The 23,556-nt window shown below is 41.1% G+C and overlaps 1 protein-coding gene across 30 annotated transcripts in view; it reads left to right on the forward strand.

Moving 5' to 3' along the window:
- The window catches only part of NFASC (neurofascin), a 2,999,343-nt gene that overhangs the window by 1,981,895 nt on the left and 993,892 nt on the right, over nucleotides 1-23,556 (forward strand). For all 30 annotated transcript variants that reach the window (XM_044076767.1, XM_044076768.1, XM_044076766.1 and 27 more), the window contains one exon: nucleotides 195-306. In XM_044076767.1, coding sequence (XP_043932702.1) covers nucleotides 195-306 — 112 coding nt within the window. The remainder of the gene's footprint in view (nucleotides 1-194; nucleotides 307-23,556) is intronic.

Below are 23,556 nucleotides of genomic sequence, written 5' to 3' on the forward strand. Positions count from 1 at the left end.
AGTCTTACACAGAAAGTGTTTTTTCCACTTGTATTTGTAATGCATGATCATAAAAATATTCCACTTATTTTGTGCTATGCATGTAATGAAAACAGTTAAAATTAGGCTGCTGCATTTACTTTGAGAAGCATGGTCTACTTTGTCTCTATTTAACTAGAAGAATATCTTATGAAAACAATTTCTTTTCTTTACAGATGTGGCACCTATTATGTTTGGCATTCGCAACCAAGTTATCAAAGTGTTGGAAAGGAATAGGACCCGTCTTGAATGCCCTCATTTTGGTTCTCCCATTCCAGATTTAAAATGGTATGGACTCCTAACTCTTTGTAAAAAATAAACAAACACAACAAAACATAATAAAACCTGCACACATTATTTACGCAGTAACCATTTCAAAAGAGCTTTGCAATATATGTTTTTAAGTATAGTATTATATTAGAAAAATGATCTTCCCAAATAGCATTGCTTTTTATAATTTTCATATCTTGACTATATTCTCCATTGCAACCATTTCCCAACCATGGTGAAAAGCACTTCAAGTCCAGAAACCCAATTAATCATGTAAGTAGTATAATTATTTGATGGTTTTGCATTACTATGTTGTGATTTTGTCTTTGAAATGAAGAAAAGGCTGGCTGAGTAAGAGTCTACTCAAGATCAGTTTAAAAAAAAACGGTACAGTTAGCAGACAGAACATACAGAGAAAGCCTGAGATTTTCTACTGTACCAGAGAAACTAGAAGGAGCAGACTGTATTAGGTTTATGAAAGCACAATCAACTAGACTGGTATTCCACAGCAAGATTTGTTAATTGAAAGGGCATATCATGTATATGCTACAAACCTAGCCATGAGAAAGCCACCGAGACCTGTATTAGTAAAGATGCAATCATACCAGCAGAAAGAGCTGATCCTGACAAAACTGTAGTAGAAGGGAAACACAAAAAAAATTAGAAACAGTAGAGTGTTTGTGGAAAGTGATTATTCACTGTACACCAGAAGAGAAACAAATTTATCCCAGCAATTAGGGAATGTCAGGCTGCAGGTGCGAGATTCAAAATGCTTTATCCAGCTGTCTTCAGAATATTTTTTCCTAGTGGGTCAAAGTCCTTCTTTGATGCAGAACAGGCTAAGGAGAAAATACAAAAGTCTATCCAACAAAAAGTGAGCAATCCAACAGAAGGACACTCTGCTTCTCATTCCTCTGATAATAAAGCTCATAGAGAGACTTTCCCCTGTGAAACCTTAACCAATGTTCAAAGGAAAATGCTTGAGATGGAAAGAAAGAATGAAAAGCATAGGAGCTGATGAGAAGAATCAGGAGTACCTTGGACTTGAACTAGAGTGTCGTGTTGAGAGATGGAGATGAACAAGAAGACAAACAGCAACACTGAAATCAATGAATAAATGTAAGATTATAAAGCAGCAGTCATATTTGTGATATATGGCTTTATAAGAAAAAGTACCCAAGAAAGACTGGACTTTAAATGACTTTTTGAAATTTGTAGGTGGGCTGAAAAATATATACCCCGCCTCATGTCATTAATGTTTGGAAGGACTTTTTTTCTAAACAGTATGTGTATAAAATATTTCATAATATAAATTGGATGTTATATAGTAAAGCATTGTCAGTGATTGTTGTATGTGATAAAGATAAAGTAAACAAGTACTTTTTTTTCATTTTTAGTTTTAAGAAATGCAGGCATTACAATGTAAAAAGAGAAGAAAGGCTGGACAAAGACATGTTTAAGTGAATATGCTGTCATCTTGGGCTGTTGGGGCATGAAAGTGCACTGATTATAATATATGTAGAGTTAAGATATTTTCTCTTAGTTTTGCATAAATGAATATCTGGATTAATGCCCTTGGCTTACTCTAATGTATTTTTTGAGTAAGCATGTGGTCTCTAAAAGTGAGATAACCCTGTGAATATAATGAAACGTTTTCCTTTAGCAAATAAATGCTCATTGTGAGTTGAGAAGTTCACAGTTGAGGGCAGCTTTAAGTTCTGTTCTGGTATTTCTAAGGAAATAAGCTGATTTCAGGCATCGGCAATAAATGCTGAGTGTACTGGGCAATGTTTATGGAGGAAAATATTAAATTAAAAGGTACAATGTCCAGCACCTTAGTAAAAAAATAAAAATTGAAATTCTTGTATATGAATAAGAGATAGCAGCTTTCCTGCTACCTAAATCCTTCGATGCAATTACTGGAATAGTGTATAATTTAGTTTTATTTTAGGATAGTCAGTACACTTTTTCTTCAGACTTTCACAGTAAACAAATGTTAAATAAGTAAAATAAGTAAATTAAGGCAAAAAAAATCAATGTTTTCTGAAAGCATACAAGCTGTTTTTCACATCTGGGAGAAGAATAAAGATAAGCCAAGAACAAGCAGCAATTAGATTAAATATGAGCATAGGCTGTAGCCTATGCCTTAGCATGGATAACATTAATTTTAGGTTAGGAAATGCTTGGGAGTGCAGCTGTCAGTTTGGGGCAAATGTTCCTATCAGGAGGGTTAAACTTCATTATTTGAAGGTGTGCATAGTTTTCTGTGTTTAAGTTAATAGGTTATGGGGATGTTCTGTGGTCTGTTGATTTATTTATTTTTGAGGGGCTTTATTAAAACAAAAAGTCTTGTAAAGTGTGACATGGATTCAAATGGAGATGACAACCAACATCTGTATAAAGGATCAACTTCCCAAACATTAGTGGGTGCATGTAACACAAAAGATGGAAATGAATAGTTAATAAGCTGTCATATAAAATAGATGAGAATGACAACTTCTTATCATAATGTATATGTTTATACTATCCATATTATTTTGGAATGTGAATGGCATCACAGGTATAGACAGAAAGGTAAAAGTCCTAATTATATCAAGGAATGCATAGTGCAAGCAACAACAATACAGGAAACACATTTTGAAAGAAGTGGCCATGTGAATTTGATAAAGAAAAAAAATTTCAGGATGGATATTCAGCAGAATAGCAGGGACAAAGGAAAGGGGGAGTATTTATACTGCTTACTAGAGGAGGTCTAGTAGTGACAGAAGAGGGAAAAAATAATAATGGTAGACTTTTTGTTGTAAAGTACTGCTGGAAAGGGAGGAGGATGCTGGCATGTATTTATATTCCACCCAAAACTGCTGTTGTGGATCTTACGAAAATTGTTAAGGAGAAACAATCAGCTTTCAGTAGGGAATATTACTTATAGGTAGGGAATGGATCTTGATTTGCAACTGTGAGGATGTATCTGGGGAACCTAGAAGGGAAAATATCTCAAAAGACAGTAGATTTATGAAGACAGTTATGAAAATATTGGTATAGAAGATGTGAAGTGAGTAGTAGGTACTCTGAGAGAATTTACATATTATTTCCCAAGGTACAGTAACTGGGCTAAACTTGACATAAATCATATTTCACAGGAGCCATGTGCATTTAACTGAAAGCTTTGACTCATATCCAATAATTATTTCAGATTGTGTGCCAGCAACAACTAAGATAAAAATGCAGGGTAATGAAGTCAAAATGAGACACTGGTGCTTCCCCAACTACCTGATAAACAGAGAGAAATTTAAGGAATGGGTAGTAGAAATATTTTGAGAGATATTAGGGAAGATAGAAATTTCTTCAGAAGTTATAACTAATGAGTGGGATAAAATGAAAGTGTAGTTTAAGAATAGGGCAGAAATGAAAGAAAAAAATATGTGGAATTCTTTAAAGGGGCTCACAAGGATTAAAGTATTGCAGAAAAAGGGGAATCTAACATAACAAAAAGGGGCACAACTGCAGAGAGCTAAAGAGAAAATAGAGGAGTATGCACAAGTTTAGAAACATTTTATTAAGCAACTGTTTCTGATAATAAATGAACAGCACAAAAACTTTTAGCAAAGTGACTTAGGCAACAAAACTTAGAAGGGTTGCTGCCATACTTAGGGAGCCTGTAACAAGAAAAATAACCAGAGATCATGTAAAGGTATTAGAGATATTTCAGAAATTTTATGAAAATTTTTATAAACAGAGAATATGGAAACCAAGTAAAAGCACAAATGGAAACATTTAAGGAAGGCTTAAATATGCCGAGGTTAAAAGTAGTTGAGGCCCAGCAATTAAAAGTTAAGATAAGACAAGATGTGGCCATTTTCATCTATCAGCAGGAAATTCTCTGCATAAAGGGGGACCATCTATTGACCCAGGAATTACAGACCCATAAGTTTGACTAGTCCTATATGTAAGGGCATGGAAAGAATAATCATGGACCTGATAGATGATGACATAGGAAACCTCCAAACACTAGACCAACCCGATTTAGCTTTGTCAAGGGCAGGTCATGCCTACAGAATATGGCTGATTTTTTTGAGAAAGTCACTAAGGTCCTGGATGAGGATAAAATAGTACATACTACCTACCTCAACCTGGCAAAGCATTTGTCACAACTCTCCACACAGGTATTATAAATAAACGCACAAAACTTGGCATAAATCCCTACATCACCAGATGGATAGCCAGTTGGTTCATGTATAGGATATCTCTGGTTAAAGTGGGTGAATCCAGATCCAGCAAGCAGCTGGTTAGTAGTGGTGTGCCATAGGACTCAGTGCCTGGGACCACTCCTGTTTGGAATATACATCTCTGAAGTTAATGCTAATGTGGAAGGCCTCAGTTTGCAGATAACAGCAAGTTGGGACAATCATTAAATCCGCAATGATAGCAGAGAAATGATTGGTGCCAGAACCATGGCCTAAAACTAAATGTGAAAAAATGCATCATCATACCCTTTGGGAAGTCAAATACCACTGAAAATTACAACATCAATAGCACGCTCCCTAAAAGTAGACTCAGATGTGATAAATAGTTGTCTGAGCTTTGACTGCCATGTGTCCATAGTGGTGAGGAAGTCCTTCAGTGTGACACAATTTAAACGTAAAGGTATGGCATCCTGCTCCAAGGAAATTATAGTGCCGCTGTACTCAGCCATCATTAGACCAATAATCAAGTACAATACACCATTTGGCATGTACTTGACTAGGCATTTACAGCAGCTGGAGGAATCTCAGAGGTTCCTCACAAAGAAAATGCAGGGTGTAAAAAACAAAACCTATACAGATAGACTAAAATATGCATCCCTTTACTCTGGCTACTACCAGCTATTAAGGGGTGACCTATGCCTGACCTACAAGGCATTCACAAATCCAACCCTAATGGAGCTGCTACACATCTGCAAATCAAACAGCATGAGGGTTACCCAATCTAGGGATCTAAACTTAGTTAACAACTCAAACAAAACATACTGGAGAGAGAGATGTGTTTCTCAGAGATTGCCTCTTCTTTGGGACTAGCTTTATATTCACATCAGGTAGAGAACTTCCTTGACCTTCTTCAAACACAATTTGGACAAATGTGTGGAGAATCATAAATTCCCAACCTGGGCTTGCACCAATGTCCCTTATGGACAGGGGCAATCTGTTAGATACTCAAGGCATTAGCTTAAATCCATGCCATCCTCGTGCCCCTAGGGACTGTATATTGGGTAAAATCAGGTTATATTGGCTAGGCTTGTAAGGCCCCTTAAGCCATTAGCCTAGTAATCTCCTATGAAGCTATGAGAAGTATTTTAAAATGAGAGGAAGTGCCAACATCCTGGAAGAAAGCTGTGGTGGCTGTAATACACAGGTTCATATCCATTTCAGTTTTAAACCATGGTTATAAAGTGTTTATGTCTATAATAGCTAAAATAATGGCAAGGTGTTGCCAGCATTGTTAGATATGGATCAATATCATTTTGTGGAGGGGAGGCAAAAATCTGACAACATTAAAAGAACAATGATGAACCAGAGGGAAACAGAATTTAAGAAAATACCACTGTTGGTGGTGGTGGGTCTTGCTGCAGAGAAAGCATTTGACACTGTAAGCTAGGATTTCATGAAAATAATAAGGTTAATTAGGAGGACATATGAGAGATCAGAGGCAAAATTTATGTAGGAGTGTTCCTCTCCGGTAAGTTGTGTCTGAACAGAGGAACCAGGCAGCAGTGTCCTATTTCCCCTTTGTTATTTGCTTTATATTTAAAGTCATTGGCAAAGAAAATAAGGTACTCAGAAATTCATGAATATAATTTGTATGGTAATCAAGAATTTGCAAATGATATTATTTTGTACGTGATAAAACCAGAAAAGGACATCTCAGTATTGTAGAACATTTTGAAACAGTTTCTAGTCTTTTTGGGATATAAAAGTAGTGAAGATAAAACAAAGGCTATAGCCGTAAACTATGTACCCATACATGAATTAGTTCAGCAGTACCCATAATTATGCAGACATGGTAAAAAAGTATTACCTGATTTGAAGGACTATTTTAGAGCTACACAGTTAAGGCTCATATACGTAACAGAAGCAGAAAGCTGTAAGTCAAGAAAGAAGGAGTGATATTTTGCATGCAGATCCTTAAGGAGAATAACAGCAACCATAGAGAATATTATATTCATAAATAGTAGAAAGTATTCCAAGAACTAACATAACATGAGAATGGAGAAAGCAGATTTTGCTGTTAAGAATGACTGCAATTATGGGTAGAGATAATACGCAAGGAGGGGTTAAAATTTACTGGTGAAAACTGGCAAAGGAACTAAGGTATTGGGAGCAAATAACTAGAAAGAGAGAGAGAGGTAATAGAATGCGAAGAGGTCAAGAAGACATTTTGACTGCAGGCTAGAGACTGCCTTACCTATTAAGGATTGATATCAGAGCACAGGCAAATAGCCTTACCTATTAAGGATTGATATCAGAGCACAGGCAAATAGCCATGGTGGTACAGCGGTAGCGTTGTTACCTCACAGCAAGAGGTTCTCCCGTTCGATTCTCGGCTTGGCCTTCTGTGTGGAGTCAGCATGTCCTCCCAGTGGTTGGGTAGCATTCCAAAGACATGCATGCATAAATGGGCGTGCCTTCGTTGAAGGTCGGGCATCGAGCTGGCACCTCAACATTTCATAAAAATCTACTGCCAATCATTAGCAGACCGGAGTTCCGCTGTGGCGACCCCTTACCGGGAAAAAGCCGAAAGACAAACAAACATCAGAGCACAGGCAAAGAGAAAGGAATAGGGGAACCCTCAGTGAAAGACCAGCTCCAGTAGAGTATTTTGTTGAGTCTAGAGCAGAAGCTGCTATTAAAAATGGATAATTATTAGGGCATATAAAGTACTGCGCAATAACTATAAGAATCAACCAGAGGAGTTTAGAAAAAATTGCTTATCAGCTTTCTTTTCCCAGTTCACAAGGAAACAATGGAAGGACATATGTATGGCTCCCGAGTATGCAACAAAGTCTAAAAGATTTGGGATTTTTTGCTTGGAAGCATTTGTATGGGTATTTTTATTCCCCAAGCAGACTCCAGAGAATTTTTCATCAGGTAGATGACAAATGGTGGTGTGATGGGAAACACAAAGTAACTGGAAACATATGATGTGATGTTTTCTTATCTCACCTTCATTCTTCACTGGTTAGGTTTGGAACCGATCCTCAGTTCTGACTCAGCTGTATACAAAAGCTTGAGGTCTTCCACTGGCTCGTGGCTGTATCCCTATCCCATCATGCCCTAGTAAAGCTCTGCAGATCTCGTTTGCTGCTAAACAGATCAGGTGCTTCCATTTTGGCTCTGGCTAAGTTGGAAAATTTTCTTACTCTTTATTAATATAGTTAGTGTCTTGGCTATTTAATAACTTAATGATAAGTGTTTAAGTAGTTATCTAGTTAGTTTAGAGCATTTTCTCTTCTGCTTTGCTTCTGGACATTATTTCTTCACTAGGACTGTGTTACTCCCTATTCCGTCTTAAATTAGTGTTTAAAGCCCGTTCTAGTTTGAGGGCGTCCTTTATATCCTTTACCTTGCCTTTTTACACACTTGTTTAATTTAGAGAGTGCTGTAAGGAAAATTATTGCTCCTGTTACTTCTTCCTAACCTAAACTGGCAGCTCATTTGAGTTAGAGGGCTACCATTGCCTGTTTAAGTTAGAGGGCTATCTTTCTCCCAGATTTGTTTTCAGTTAGAGAACTGCCACCCCTTCCCCTTCTTCTGTTGTAATTGTTATGGTTATTTCTTCTTCTTCTGGCTGTTGTAAAAAGAAAGTTTTATATATTTATAGATGTATAGTATAGTGATAGCTTTGATTTGTCTATTAGACTGTTCAGTAGTTTATACACTTTCTTATACTTATAGTTGCTGTCTATTAGTATACTGATTATGTCTAAGGAACATAAAGAAACCAAACCCTCTGGATTCAAATAAATGTGTGAAGTGTAACGACAAAATGTCCATCACAGATGGACACACTATTTGTGTATTTTGTCTAGGAGCTTTGCATATGCAAGAATCCTGTTCCATTTGCCACACTTTTAGTTCTAGAGTGTTGCTTGAAAGGAAAAACAAACTCATAGTAAAAGATTTACTGAAGTCTCCCTTCACTGAAGTGTTAGAAGAAGGTCAGGGCACTTCAAAATTGACCAAGTCTCCTTCATCGAAGTCTGACAAATGTGAAAAAAGATTATCTCCTTCTTCTGGTCAATCAGAGGCAGCAAAAAAGCTGATGAAAGCTGCATCTCTGGACCCGAAGATTACTGGGCCCATAAAATCTCCCTCATTGGCTCCTTCAATATCGGTGCCAATAGAGTTTGAATTAAAGAGCCGGTCCCCGGAATTGGTACTGGTCTCCCCTACCTTAAGATCACCTCTACTACAAGCAGTTGGATCTCCTGCCCACTCCTCTCAGTCCTCCAGGAGTCTTTCTGATGATGATGTGGATCAAGTGGTGTGCAGACATTTAAGAACACCAATGCTGGCCAGACTGCTGGATTCAGAACTGACCAGGACCTCCCCTTCAACATCGATTCCTCCTCCGAGCCGACCTGAGACCTCAGACCCGGAATGTCTGGAACCTATTGTAGTGGAACCATCGGTGCCAAGATCTATTTTGGGATCTTCTGGCCTGACATCTGCTCTGACATCCTTGGTTCCATCTGAACTCGAGGGATCTAGAAGCCAACGCTGTCCAGTCAGATCCAGGGAAGAGAGCTGGATTTGACATTTGTCAGATCTGAACTTGGCTCTCGGGGCTTCGGCACAGCTGAGCTCCTACATTGGCCTCAGAGCCAACCCCCTGGGTTCCGGGGATGGCTTCTGGCTCTTCTGAGCCAGAGGTGTCATCCGATCAGGGGAGGGAGGCTTTCAAGATGATGAGGAGAGTGCTGTCTCCACAGACAGCTCCACTCCTGGTTCTTGACATTCTTTCCAGAAAGGCACCGGCATCTGTCTTGGCACCACACCACCTGGAGGCTCTAGGCCTCAGGATGATCCATTGGATGAACCCCTCTCTTCTGAAATGTCTCCAGAATACCCTTCTGAAGAGTTCCCTCATAAGAGACTTTGCAAGAGGAAGCATTTGGACTCCCCAGAGGAGTCAGTCACTTCAGATACAGACCTTGATGAGTCAGAAATCCTTAAACAGAGAGGTGTCTGGAAGCCCATCAACCCTTCTAAGGAGTCTGTATACCTGAAGGCTTTTGGGTCTCCCCCTTCTGTCACTTGGGAGTCTCGCCTTGGAATTAGTCAGTCGAAAGGCTTGGGAGTCTCCAGACTTAGTGGAACCTGATCCTCAGAGACCAAACAAATTTATTATTGCACCTACAGACAGGGAGTTTCTTAGTAAAGGTGTTCCAGTGGATGTTATGATGCTGGCGGCAGCCACCAAAAAGGAACTTTCAGAGACATCCTCATCTGTCCATCCACCGAACAAGGAGTCTCATATGATGGACAGATACACAAAGTGCATGTTCTCTTCAGATACCTTTGCAGTCAGATCGCTGATTTATATAATACACTTTACCAGTCTACAAAGAGATCTCCTAAAGGAGCTAGGAGATACTCTACAAGTTTCAGTAGCTACAGGGGTATCAGACAAGGTTTCCTCTCAGCATTCTACCCTAAACTCTGTGGTTAACTCCTCCATGACACTTATTTCTTACACAGCAGACGGAGTGAGCAGGGTAGCAGGTTCAGGAATTTCCCTGAGGAGACATTCCTGCATGTGCTTATTTGACTTTCCAGAACCCTTTAAGTCTACCTTTGTTAAATCCCCCTTTGATGGCTTGTCCCTCTTTGAGCCAAAAGTTAAGGACACAGTTGCCAGGTGTGGCCAACAAGGACAAACTCTCTCTGCCATAGGAATCCATTTTTCCCTTTAAGACCTTACCCAAAAGGTCAAAATGGAGGAAAGATGTGGTTCCAAAAATCCCAGAGATTTTTTCCGAACACACGTGATGACTCTTTCCCCAGGGGCAGAGGGGGAAGTAGTAATAGGAGACACCATCCATGCAGCAGAGGGGGGGGGTCTACAAAATCAGGGCAACAGGGATTCATTCCATGGTAAGCCCTTTCAGTACTCCTGAAGGGAGGCCCATCTGTCCATCTCTGAAGGCAGTCAGGGGTCTCTTATCTTTGTACCAAGAAGCCTTGCTGGAAATAACAAAAGACAAGTGGGTACAAAGTATCATATCCAAAGGCTACTCTATACCCTTCTCCCTTCCCGATCCAAACATAAAGAACATCTCCAATGTTCCACCCAGTCAGAGGGTACAGGCAACTCTAGAAATTCAAAAGTTGCTGGACAAAAAAGTCATCCAAAGAGTCCCTGCAGACCAAATAGGATCCAGAACTTACAAAAGGTTATTTTTAGTGCCAAAGAGAACAGGGGACTGGAGGCCCATTTTGGACCTTAGCACATTAAATGAATCAGTAACAAAGACAAAGATCCAGATGGTAACACTGCAGTCAATTTTTCCCTTCCTGGGAAAAGACAATTGGATGTGATCTATAGACCTTCTGGACGCGTACTAACACATAAAGATGGACAGGCCATCCATGAGTCATCTGCTCTTTTGGCTGGGACCCAGTCATTACCAATTTCAGGCTCTGCCCTTTGGTCTCACTACAGCCCCCAGAGTGTTCACCAAGAGTATGGAAGTGGTCACGGCTCACTTGACATGTCTAGGATTCCGAGTGTTCCCATATCTAGATGACTGGCTCCTAACCGCCACCACCAAGCATATACTACTAAAAACAAGAGACACCACATTACTAATCTGCTCTCAGCTAGGAATCACGATAAATTTCAAAAAATCTGCCTTGTTACCATCTCAACATATTGTTTTTATAGTAGCAGATCTAGACACAACAAAAATGATGGCAAAACGTCCTACAGAAAGAGTTTTAGTTCTGCGACATCAAGTCTTAAACCTTCTTTCCAAAAGAAGAGTACAGGCAAGAACAGTTCTGAAAGTCTTGGGAACCATGACAGCAGTGATAAACTTAGTTCCATTAGCATGCATGCACATGAAAATCCTGCAGTGGCTGCTGTTCACTCAGTGGTCATTGCAGGAACTACCCAAATTTCACCAAATTCTAACAGAGTCCTGCAAAAAAGACTTTCACTGGTGGCTTGACTCTACTCACTTGACAATAGGTCGACCCTATGTCCATCCACAGCCTTTAGTCACAGTAACCACTGATGCTCCCAGATTGGGGGGGGGGGGCATTATCTGGGAAGGACAGTCCAAGGCACTTGGCAGGATCACGAGGCCCATTTGCACATCAATGCCCTAGAGATGAGAGCAGTAGTCTTGGCATTCCAGGCACTTCAACACTCTCTTCTGCTGGAAACTATTGCAATACAGACAGACAACATATCAGTTGTTTGGTGCACAAAAAAACAAGGAGGAAGCAGGTCCTACCCCTTTGTTGAGAGGCCCTGAGAGTATGGCAGTGGGCGAATAACCCCCAGTGCTTTCTGATAGCAATGCACATTGCAGGGAAATACAACGTGATAGCAGACAAACTCAGCAGAATGATTCTGATATGTCACGGGTAGTCCTTAAAACAAGAAGTAGCAGAGAGGATTTTCTGCAAACGGGGCCATCCCTGCTGCGACCTTTTTGCCACATCCATGAATACCAAATGCAGTAGCTATTTTGCCCTAATCCCCCCTCCAGGGGAGTCACCAAGGGATGCACTTGTACATGATTGTCCCTCAGGTCTTCTTTTTGCCTTCCCCCCCTTTCCCTTGATACTCAAAATTCTTCAGAAAGTCAGCTCATTGGGAAGCAATCTGATTTTCATCGCCCCATACTGGCCTCATCAAATTTGGTTCCCCTTCCTTTGGCCTCATCTCCAGGAGGAGCCATGGGATGTTATGTAGTCCTATCTCACCATAATTCTTGCTGGATGGGTTCGGAGCTAATATTTGGCTCTGACTCGGCCTATACTAAAGCTTGAGAGCTTTTTACTGGCTCAAGGCTGACCCCTATCCGATGGTGCCTCGTGGCAATTCTCCAGATCTTGTTGCCGCGAAAGCTTCAAGGTTGTGTCTTACTAGCTCGTTGGCTAAGTAGAACAATTTTTTACTTATTTAGTCCTTTTCTGCCACCTTTTTCTGTCATATATATATATATATATATATATATATATATATATATATATATATATATATATATATATATATATATATTAATAGTTTCTTCTGTTTTGTGCTTCTGCTTTTTGAAAGTTTTCAACCCCTATTCCCCCCTTAGGACTGTACGGCCTGTTTAAGTTAGAGGGCCTTTCCTCCCTGTGTGTGTGTGACTGTTAAAAAAAAAAAAAAAAAACTTTTCTTCTTCTTTATACCTTTATTTTTAGTCTTTAACTATGTCTAAAGATAAAGATAAGGATCATAAGGATCATTGCCCTTCAGGCTTCAAAAAATGCGACAGGTGTGCACAGAAAAGGTCTCTTACAGACAGCCACACCAGTTGTGTATATTGTCTGGGTGAAGCCCATTTACAGGAACCTTGCACCTTCTGCCACGCTTTTAGTACAAGAGTGTTAAACAAAAGGAAGAGAAAGCTTATTGACACGGGTCTTATGACCAGTTCCTTCCAGGAACAGCTGGAACTTAGGCAGCTCCAAAATCTTCAAAGAGAAAATCATTGGCCGACCAAAAAGTCTAAAGTGTCGGAACCAAGGAGTTCCAGTTCCGACTCTGCTTCATCTTTGGTGCAGTCTATTCCATCAGTTCCAAGACAGTCTTCGGTACCAAAGGTTTTGCCTGACATTGAGACTGTATCTCCTATTCTGAGATCTCCTATTTTGGAGAGAAGGAGGTCTCCTTCATTCTCCACCAGATCCTCCAGGACCCTATCAGATGAGGACATTGAGAGGGTGGTGAAGAGGTTGCTTTCGGATCCAGCTCTGGCTAGAAAATTGACCTCTCCAGACCCAAAGGTCTTGGAACCGTCCCCCGTACCGATCATTGTTCCTCCTCCGATTGTTTTGCTCTCGGAGCCTATTACATCATGTTCCTCTGTCTTTGACCCTTCAGCTCCGGGATTCAGCCTGTTTCCTCAGAGCCAATTACTCTATCCTTGATGGCTCAGTCTGGAGCCGAGGGTTATGGGAGCTGATGCTTCCGTGCTGACTCTGAGGGGGACAGTCACCCTGGGTTCTCTTCAGAAATGACCCTCCCTCTCAGAGCCTCAGCTCGACTCAACTCAGCTCCCACTTCTGCTTCGGAGCCATTCCCTCTTGCTAGGAGTCGACCATCCACCCCCTCAGAGCAGTGGCCTTCTTCGGAGCAGGGGGAAATCCCTTTGAAGCTATAGAGAAGGCTTTATCCTCTGCCAAAGCAATTCCTTTGGAAACTGTGTCCCATCAGCAGCAGGCAGCAGCCTCTTCCCCCCTGCCACCCCCACAGCATAGGGAACCAGAGGCCCAAGTAGCCCCCATTGGAGGTGCCCCCTCTTCTGAGACCTCCCCAGATTATTCCGCTGGAGAGCTGCATTGGAAGAGGTTATGTAAGAGAAAACATTTTGACTCCCCTGAGTCTGTCACATCAGACACTGATTTAGAGGAATCAGAAGGGTCCCCTAGATCACACTCTGAGAATGTCACCTTCTCTGACATCCTAGAAATCCTTAGACAGAGGGGTGATTGGAAGACCTCTAACTCTACTGAGGATGAATCTGTGTATCTTGAGGCCTTTGGTTCCTGACCTTCCACCACCTTATGACCATCTTTTGGGGGTCATTTCGCGGAAAGCATGGAACTCTCCAGATTCAGTGGAAGCCGTCCCAAGGAGGCCAAACAAATTTATGACAGTACCTGAGGACAAGTCTTTCCTTAGCAAGGGAGTTCCAGTTGATGCTATGGCGGTAGCAGCGGCCACCAAGAAGGAATTATCTGAGACATCTTCTAATATCCATCCTCCTAACAAGGAGTCCAGGATGATGGATAGGTACGGGAAGCATACTTTTTCTTCAGCGGCATTTACACTAAGATCGCTGAATTACCTGACTCATTTCACTCGTCTGCAGAGGGATCTCCTGAAAGAGATAGGAGATACCCTCCAGGGTTCAGTAGCTCTGGGTTCCATGGGCAAGGTTTCCATGCAGCTCTCTACCCTTACTTCCATAGCTAACTCCTCCATGAGGTTGATCTCATATGCAGCAGATGGAGGGAGCAGGGCAGCCGCAGCAGGAATAGCCCTCAGGAGACATTCCTGGATGTGGCTTTGTAATTTTACGGAATACTTCAAGTCTTCCTTCACTAATGTTTCCTTTGATGGTTCATCTCTTTTTGGACCCCAAGTGAAAGAGACTTTGACCAGGTGCAAGCAGGAAGGAAAAACAATATATGCCATTGGAGTCCATTTCTCTCTCCCATCCAGACCCTATTCAAAGGGTAATACAGGAGGGAAAATGTGGTTCCGCAAATACCAAAAAGGTTTTCCTCAGGCACAAGGTCAACCCTCCCCCAGGGGCAGAGGGGAAGGATATAATGGAAGACACCACCCAAGCAGCAGAGGAGGGCCGCAACATCAGGGAGACAGAGAAGCTTTCTCTGATCATGCCTTCCATCGACCCTGAGGGGTTGCCCAACTGTCCATCTCTGGAGGCAGTCGGGGGTCATATATCGCTGTACCCAAGTGCCTGGCTAACTGTCACTCAAGATTGTTGGGTACACACAGTAATATCCAGAGGTTACCTGATTCCCTTTATTTCTGAACCCCCAACAAACACATCTCTTCCAGACGTACCACCCATCCAACTAGACCGTGCAACATCAGAGGTCATCTCATTGCTACAAAAAAGAGTCATCCAAGACGTCCCTGCAGAGCAAGTAGGATCCAGAACTTACTCTCGAATCTTTTTAGTTCCAAAAAAGACAGGACTGGAGATCAGTTCTAGATCTCAGCAGGTTCAACAAGCATGTAAGAAAATCAAAGTTCCAAATGGTCACTCTGCAGTTGATATTTCCCTTTATCGGGAAAGACAACTGGATGTGCTCAATCGATCTCCAGGATGCATACTACCACATCAAAATGGACAGGCGCTCAAGGAGACACTTACGCTTCCAGCTGGGAGCCAGCCATTTTCAGTTCAGAGCACTGCCCTTTGGCCTCACTACAGCCTCCAGATTGTTTACCAAATGCATGGCAGTGGTAACAGCTCACCTGAGACGTCAAGGATTCCAGGTGTTTCCGTACCTAGACGACTGGCTCCTCACTGCTACCACCAAGCATCAACTCATAAGAACCAGGGACGAGACTCTATCCTTGTGCACCAGCCTAGGCATCACTGTCAACTTGCAAAAGTCAGTCTTATCTCCCTCGCAGCATATTATATATCTAGGCTCAGAAATAGACACAGCCACCATGTCAGTAAAGCTAACACAGGAAAGAGTGGAATCTCTACGCAGTCAGATCAGATCCTTATTAAACAAACAGAGTCCAGGCCAGAGTAGTACTTCAAGTCCTAGGGACTGTGGCTTCTGCCATCTTATTAGTTCCTCTTGCTTGTCTACATATGAGGATTCTCCAGTGGATGCTGTTTGCACAATGGTTGATGCAAGACCTTCCATTATCTCACCAGATATTAATAACAAACACATGCAAAAGGGATCTGACATGGTGGTTACATATGAAACAACTTGTCATTGGTCGTCCACTTGTTCCTCCCCAAGGGAAAGCAGTTTTGACCACGGACGCTTCCCAGATAGTGGGGGGGGGGCATTATCTGGGAAAGACAGTCCAAGGTACTTGGCAAAACCACGAGAACCACTTACACATCAATGTTCTGGAGATGAGACCAGTGCTATATGCGCTGCAAGCACTTCACAGCTCCCTTCCCACTAGAACGATTGTGATTCAGTCAGACAACATGTCTGTTGTGTGGTACATAAACAAACAAGGAGAACCAAGTCTTACCCATTTTGCAGAGAGGCCTTAAGAGTTTGGAAATGGGTGATGGATACTCAATGCTTCCTGATAGCAACGCATATCCCATGGAAATCCAACGTAATAGCGCACAAACTCAGCCGAGCAAGTGGTCCCTGAATCCAATGGTTGCAAAAGAGATCTTTCACAAATAGGGCCAGCCTTGCTCCGATCTATTTGCCACTCACCTGAACACCAAATGCAGCAGCTACTTTGCCCTCATTCCCCATCCGGGGATGTCACCCAGGGATGCTCTAGTTCATGATTGGCCCCCGGGACTTCTCTATGCCTTTCCTCCCTTTCCAATCATACCCAAAGTAATATAGAAAGCAAGACAGTTGAGGAGTTCCTTGAGCCTCATTCCTCCTTACTGGCCTCAACAAGTTTGGTTTCCTTTCCTGTGGCCCTACCTTTTGGAGGAACCATGGATTCTGGATACATCTCCAGATCTCCTGATTCATTAATCAGGACAGTTCCGCCCCTCCACCCACACCCTCAAATTGACAGCATGGCTGCTCCAGTTCCACGTATAGCCAGGTGCATTCCCTTATCTCCAATGGTCAAACACATCCTAATTTCATCCCATAAACCTTCCACTCAGAAACTATATTCTAGCAAATGGAAAAGGTTTTCCCTTTGGGCTACAAAATGGGGCTTAGATCCATATACAGCTCCTTTAGAATCCATTTTATCCTTCCTAACAACAATTTTTCATGAAGGAGTGGCAGCCGCTACAGTTAGAGTTCAATTAGCTGCCATTTCCAATTTCCATTTTGGTTTCATGGGAAATCCAATCATGCAACACTCCCTCTGTAAAGCCTTCTTAAAAGAAGTTCTTCTTCTTAGGCCCCCAATAAAACAACCTTTAGAACCCTGGGACGTAAATTTAGTCCTTTCATCTTTGATGTCTGCACCCTTTGAACCATCCTCGTCGTCAGACTTAAAATTGTTATCATGGAAAACCCTGTTCTTGGTAGCTATAACATTGGCTAGGAGAGTCTCAGAACTTCAAGCCCTAACTATTCGATCTCCTTACATTATCTTTCACAAGGATAGAGTCTCTCTTAGGACAAACCCTTCCTTTCTCCCTAAGGTATGCTAAGAACACAACCTGAATACTACCATTGAGCTACCTGTGTTTTTTCCAAACCACTCTAATAAATCAGAGTATAGACTTCACCAGCTAGATGTCCACAGAATACTTAGATTCTATATACACAGGACCAAAGAATTCAGGAAATCTGATCAACTTTTTGTTTTCTTTTCTGACAAAAGAAAAGGCTTACCTGTTTCAAAAATTACTTTTTCAAAATGGCTTTCAGATTGCATATCCTTTGCTTATCAACAAGCTGGTAGACAATTACTATTAAAAGCTAAAGGTCACTCTACTAGGGCTGTAGCTACTTCATGCACCTTTAGATCTAGGCTCCCAATTAATACTATTTGTGCAGCAGCTACTTGGGCAAGACCACATACGTTTGTCACTCATTAAAAATTGGATTTGGCCTCCCGAGACAGGTCATCCTTTGGGTCCACTGTGCTGAAGAGTCTCTTTGTTTGAGCCATCCAGGATAAAGGTGCTAGGGATGCTGTCCCATCCAGCAAGAATTATGGTGAGATAGGACTACATAACATAAAGAAGTTATGTACTTACTATAACGTTCCATGTTTGTAGTCCATCTCCCCTATATTCTTGCGTCCCTCTCTCCAACCCCCTTCCTGTTTCTGGGGGATCTAGTGGACCTTTTTGGGGGGCTGCCTGACTTTGCTCTTTATTGTCCACCTGGAATGAATTATGTTTCTAATCCCTTCCTGTATTTTACAACTTTTTTCTAATTATTATTACCTGATAGGTATTTATTACTTTCTTGCAAACTAGATCTGGGGAATTGCTGTGAGGCACCATGGGATAGGGGCTAGCCTCAAGCCAGTAAAAAGCTCTCGAGCTTTAGTATAGGCCGAGTTGGAGCAGAATATTGGCTCCGAACCCATCCAACAAGAATATAGGTGAGATGGACTACAAACATGGAACGTTATGATAAGTACATAACTTTTTTTTCTGGACCCAGTTCCAGACCTTCTGACTCATATGTCAAGAACACTCCATCCCTCTCTTCAAACCCTCAGACTGACAGCTTGGTTGCTCTGATTCCAAATATAGCCAGGCTCCCTAATCTTTCTCCTTCTGTGAAACACATCTTGATATTGTCTCATAAGGCTTTAAAGAGAAAACTATACATGAGCAAATGGAAAAGGTTTTCTTCCTGGGCATTAAGTAATCACATTGATCCCTTTTCTGCCCCCATAGGTTCTATTGTTGAATTTCTAACTAAGCTATTTAATGAAGGCACAGCTGCAGCTACCATTTTAGTTCAGTTAGCAGCAATATCCAATTGTCATATAAACGATTTAGCCCCAAAACTGATGTCTCACAGACTATGCAAAGCCTTCCTGAAGGACACTATTCTGTTAAGACCACCCATTGACACACCTCTACCACCATGGGACCTAAACTTTGTTTTGTCCTGTTTTATCCCCCCCCCCCCTTTGAGCCTGCATCATCCTGTGATCTAAAGTGCTTGACATGGAAAACTATTTTGATTGCTATCAGTTCTGCTGGAAGGGTTTCAGAGCTGCAAGCATTATTGATAAAGCCCTCCTACTTGCTTTTCTACAAAGACAGAGTATCCCTTTGAGCAAACCTATCCTTCCTAACTAAGATAAAGGACTTCAGAAAATCTGACCAATTATTTGTTTCATTTTCAGAAGCTAAGAAAAGGTGCTCCTGTATCTAAGGTCACACTTTCAATTTCAAATTGGCTGTCAGATTGTATTACTTTTACATACATATCTAACAACAAAGATCTTCCCGGCAAAGTCAAGGGTCATTCTATGAGAACCATAGCAGCTTCTTCTGCTTTTCACGCTAGACTTCATGTCACCTCTGTTGCGTAACTGTATCAAGATTTGTTTTACCTATATCCATATGTTTATATTTTTAATCAGTGTTATAGTTTCTCTAGTTAATTTACCTATCTCTGTATATCTGTATATATTTTCTAGTAGTGTTATAGTTCATGTATTTGGAGCTTTTCTCCTCGGGTGTCCACTGAAAATGGGCCATCTGGCTCAGTTGGACGAACATGGTTAACAAATGTCAAATAAATAAATAGAACAAATAGACTTCCAATTGATACCATTTGTGCTGCTGCAACATGTGCAAGGCCTCATACCTTTATCACTCATTACAAAGTGGATTTGGCCTCCAGGACCTCTTTTGGGACCACTGTTTTGAAGAATATTCTCCAGTGAGCCACCCAAGAAACATGGTGCTAAGGATGCTGTCACAACCAGTGAAGAATGAAGGCAAGATAGGACAACATCACATAAAGAAGTTATGTACTCACCATAACATTCCTTGTGTGTTGTCCTTCTCACCCTCCTTCCCCCAGCCTTTGGCTTATGCAGGACCAATCAGTTACATCTGGCAAGTAATGTTCTCTGACCTTATTCATTGTTCTATAAGGTGTTGAAATAGTCTATTGGGTATCTGTTGTTATCAGCAAACAAGATCTGGGGAGCTTTACTAGGGCATGATGGGATAGGGATATAGCCACGAGCCAGTGGAAGACCTTGAGCTTTTCTATACGGCCGAGTTGGAACCGAGGATCAGTTCCGAACCCAACCAGTGAAGAATAAAGGTGAGATGGACAACACACATGGAACGTTATGTTGAGTACATAACTTCTTTTTTTGTGAGTGCAGTGAGGTGGCAGACTTTAAAAGTTCCATACAGAGTACTCTACAAGAAATATTGCATTTCTTAATTGTTTGATGTTTTATTACTTTCTCTTTAGGAAAGTTATTTTAAAGCTAGGAGTGTCATGTTTTACTGGACAGTCTAGAGACTGTAATGTACTTTTAAACAAAGCACTCATCTTTTTCTGTCAGTTTAAAAGTAATGTAAAGTAACTAAAAGCATTTTTTTCTGTGGAGAAATGAGTTTATTATACTTTGGTGGCTTTGGCATGGTGTTTTTAAGTGCTTTTTGCTGTGATTTTTCTGTCAAAAAAGTAACTTTTGTGAAATGGTAGTCCATCCATCCAAACATGGCGGTGTTTACTGGTAACTGCTGCTTGTCTTCCCTAAGAAAGAGGCACCATTTTCAGCTTGACCATGGAACAGACTCCAGTCCCACGGTCAGTCCTTGTTTCAGCCACACAAAGAAAAAATAAACAAACAGCTGACAAGCAATTTGTTTTCACTGCAGGTGGGTGACTGTTTTTTGTCACAAAGAAACTGAAAATCAAACAAATATCTACTCCTCCTCAATTTTCTTTGGATAGCTGTAGTTCACTTGGTCTAGCTCAACATTTAATTTAGGTTACTGATCCTTCTTGTAAAGTAGGTTATGGTAAAAGAAAGATGGATTCATCTTTTCCTGAGGATATTGAAGATAAATCAGAATAGGAAGATGCAGGGACAGATAATATGGTTTCTTCTTCAAATTTCTGATTCAGACTCAGAGGAGAGATCAGTTTCTGATTCTCCCTGTGGGGGTGTTTCTTTCTATGAAACTGTTGCTAGAATGTACCAATGTTCTCAGTGGGAAAACATTGAGTTTCTCAGTCCTTACAGAGTTGTTACAGAAGTATTTTAAAAAACCCACTCCCATTCTTCCTGTTCTATCTGCTTTAGAAGATGTGTGTATTACTGCCTCAGTTTTCCCAGCTGCCCCTAAAAATGCAGATAGGATGTATAAAGGTTCTTAGTCTTTTAAATTTGGATACACTTTTCCCAAACCTGACCCAGCAGCTTTCATTGATTTCACTGCTACTACATTCAAATACTTCTCTTTCTGATAGGGATGGGAAAATACTAATAGCTGTCAGAAAAAGTGTATATTTCTACAACTTTCATTTGAATTGTCAGGCTCATGTGCGAAAGTATGAGAAATGTTTTATTTGCAGTTATTTCTTGTGAGGAAAAAATTGCCTTAAATAACTTGGTTTATTCTATTCATTATTTACAGAGTGTGCATGTTTGTGTATGACTCTGCTGATACTTATTCCAAGGCTATGACCACGGGTACTGTTTTGAGGAGGTTTGAATGGCTGCATTCTCAGAACCTCCCAGATTATGATAAAAATGAGATTTTAAATTCTCCCTTGGATAGAGGAGATTTAGCAATTGGTCATTCAGCTGCAGAGCTGTGTATGATGAAAGGGGCAAGCTGATCCAGGGAAAGATTATTTTAGCTCACCTTTTGCAAATTTTTCAGGCATTTTCTATTTGCAAATTTTTCAAGGGATTTTCTATTTCCTCATCCAATTTTGGCAAAAATCAGAACACTTTCAACAAAATACAGATAAATGGACATTTAAAAAGAACTAGCAAATGGGTTCCAGAAATAAGTCATGAACCTCCCAAAACTAGGGACAGTCCAACAAGCCTGAATGACTATTCAAGAGGCATTGTGAACTTCTTCCACCATGGCCCCTTTTTTCTACTTCCAGAAGGTTTGAATCACAATTTTTATCTTTGGCAAAAGATAGATTCAGTCAAATGGTTCTGAAAATCATTCTTCAGGGTTACAGATGGTAGTGGAAGGAAATTCCTCCTTTCCAGGGGGGGTCATTTCTCATCCTCCAGATCAGTCTCTTTCATCTCCACTGATTCTTCATCACATGCTATCCCAAAGTGTGATAGATCCAATTCCTCCTTCCCAAGTCGGGAACATTTTTTATTCAAGGATGTTCCTATTGCATAAGAAAGAAAATTCTTTGAAACCAGTTCTGGATCTTTCTTTCCTAAACCTATTTGTGATAGTTCCTATATTCAAAATTATGTCACTTTACAACCTGTTACCTCTTCTACCTCTTTCAAGTTTACTGGCATATCTAGACTTAATGTATGCATGTAATCACAAACCTATTCATCCAGACTTTAGATGTTTCTAAAGAATGTGCGTGTGTCAGGATCACATTATCAGTTCTCTGTCTTACCCTTTGGACTATTCATTATGCCAGGAGTGTTCACAAGGTATCTATCTCCAGTTATAGCTCATTGCAGGTACAAGGCATCTACACTTTTCCATATTTAGATGAATTGCTTATCTCTACAGAGTCTTTTTCAACATGTCAGGAATCATTCTGTCTCTGGTGAGAGATCTCTTACACAAGCTAGGATTCCAGGAAAACATTCAGAAGTCTTTCTTGACTCCTTCACGCAGGATTGTGTTCTTAGGATGTCAACTAGATACCTTAGTTCAAAGAGTTTTTCTTCAACAGGAAAACATAGATCTTTATATCCATATATTTTTAAGGTTTTCCACTCAGACTTCATTCACTGCAAGGGAATATCTCAGGATTTTGAGCTTCATGACATCTATGATTCTCATGATACCCCTGGCAAAACTCCACATAAAAAGACACAGTGGTATCTGAAATCTCTTTGGTCCCAGCATCCACACCCTTTATCTTTTCAGATCTCAGTGCTGGGGTTTGAGACAACAGATATACTTAAATCCAGGTCTCCCCTTCTACATCCCCACAGCAAAACAGTCAGTCACCACAGATGCTTCAAACTTTGCTTGGGGAGCAGTTTCTGGAAGAATAAAAATGCAGGGGGTGTGGGATATCAAGTACAGATGCAAGCACATATATATCAGGGAGTTGCTTGCCCTGATCAAGGCACTCAACTATCTGAACCATCTTAAAGAGATTGCAGACAATATCACATTGATTTGGTACAAGCAAGGGGGGGGGGACCAGGTTGTACCTCCTTTGCAGACTAGCCATGTTAGCTTGGGATGTAACTTCACAGCAGTCTAACTCTGCATGCATCCTACATTCCCTAAAAGCAGGTGTGGCAGATGAAATGAGCAGGACTAGGGCAGACCTTCACAAATGGAAACTAGCTCAGGAGGTCTTGAAAGGTTTGATCCATCACTGAGGAGTTCTTCAAGTAGATTTCTTTGCCTCCTGTCTGATCAATCAACTAGAAAGATTATGTTCCAGGACTCCACGCAAGAAGGCTTGGAAGACAGAAGCCTTTTCTTTTTCTTGGACTGGAATGTCCCTTTAGGCTTTTCCTCTCTATCCACTAATATCCAGGTTACTTCTGTAGATTCAGAAGGAATCCTCCAAGATCACTGTGGTGACTTCCTTCTGGCTCAAGCAACCGTGGTTCTCCCTTCCTTTGGAAATAGCCAGGCGTAATTACCACAATCTTCCTCACAGACTGGATGCACTCATG

Source organism: Protopterus annectens, chromosome 7.part0, assembly GCF_019279795.1.
Source record: "Protopterus annectens isolate FY-2018-M chromosome 7.part0, PAN1.0, whole genome shotgun sequence".
NCBI lineage: Eukaryota > Metazoa > Chordata > Ceratodontiformes > Protopteridae > Protopterus > Protopterus annectens.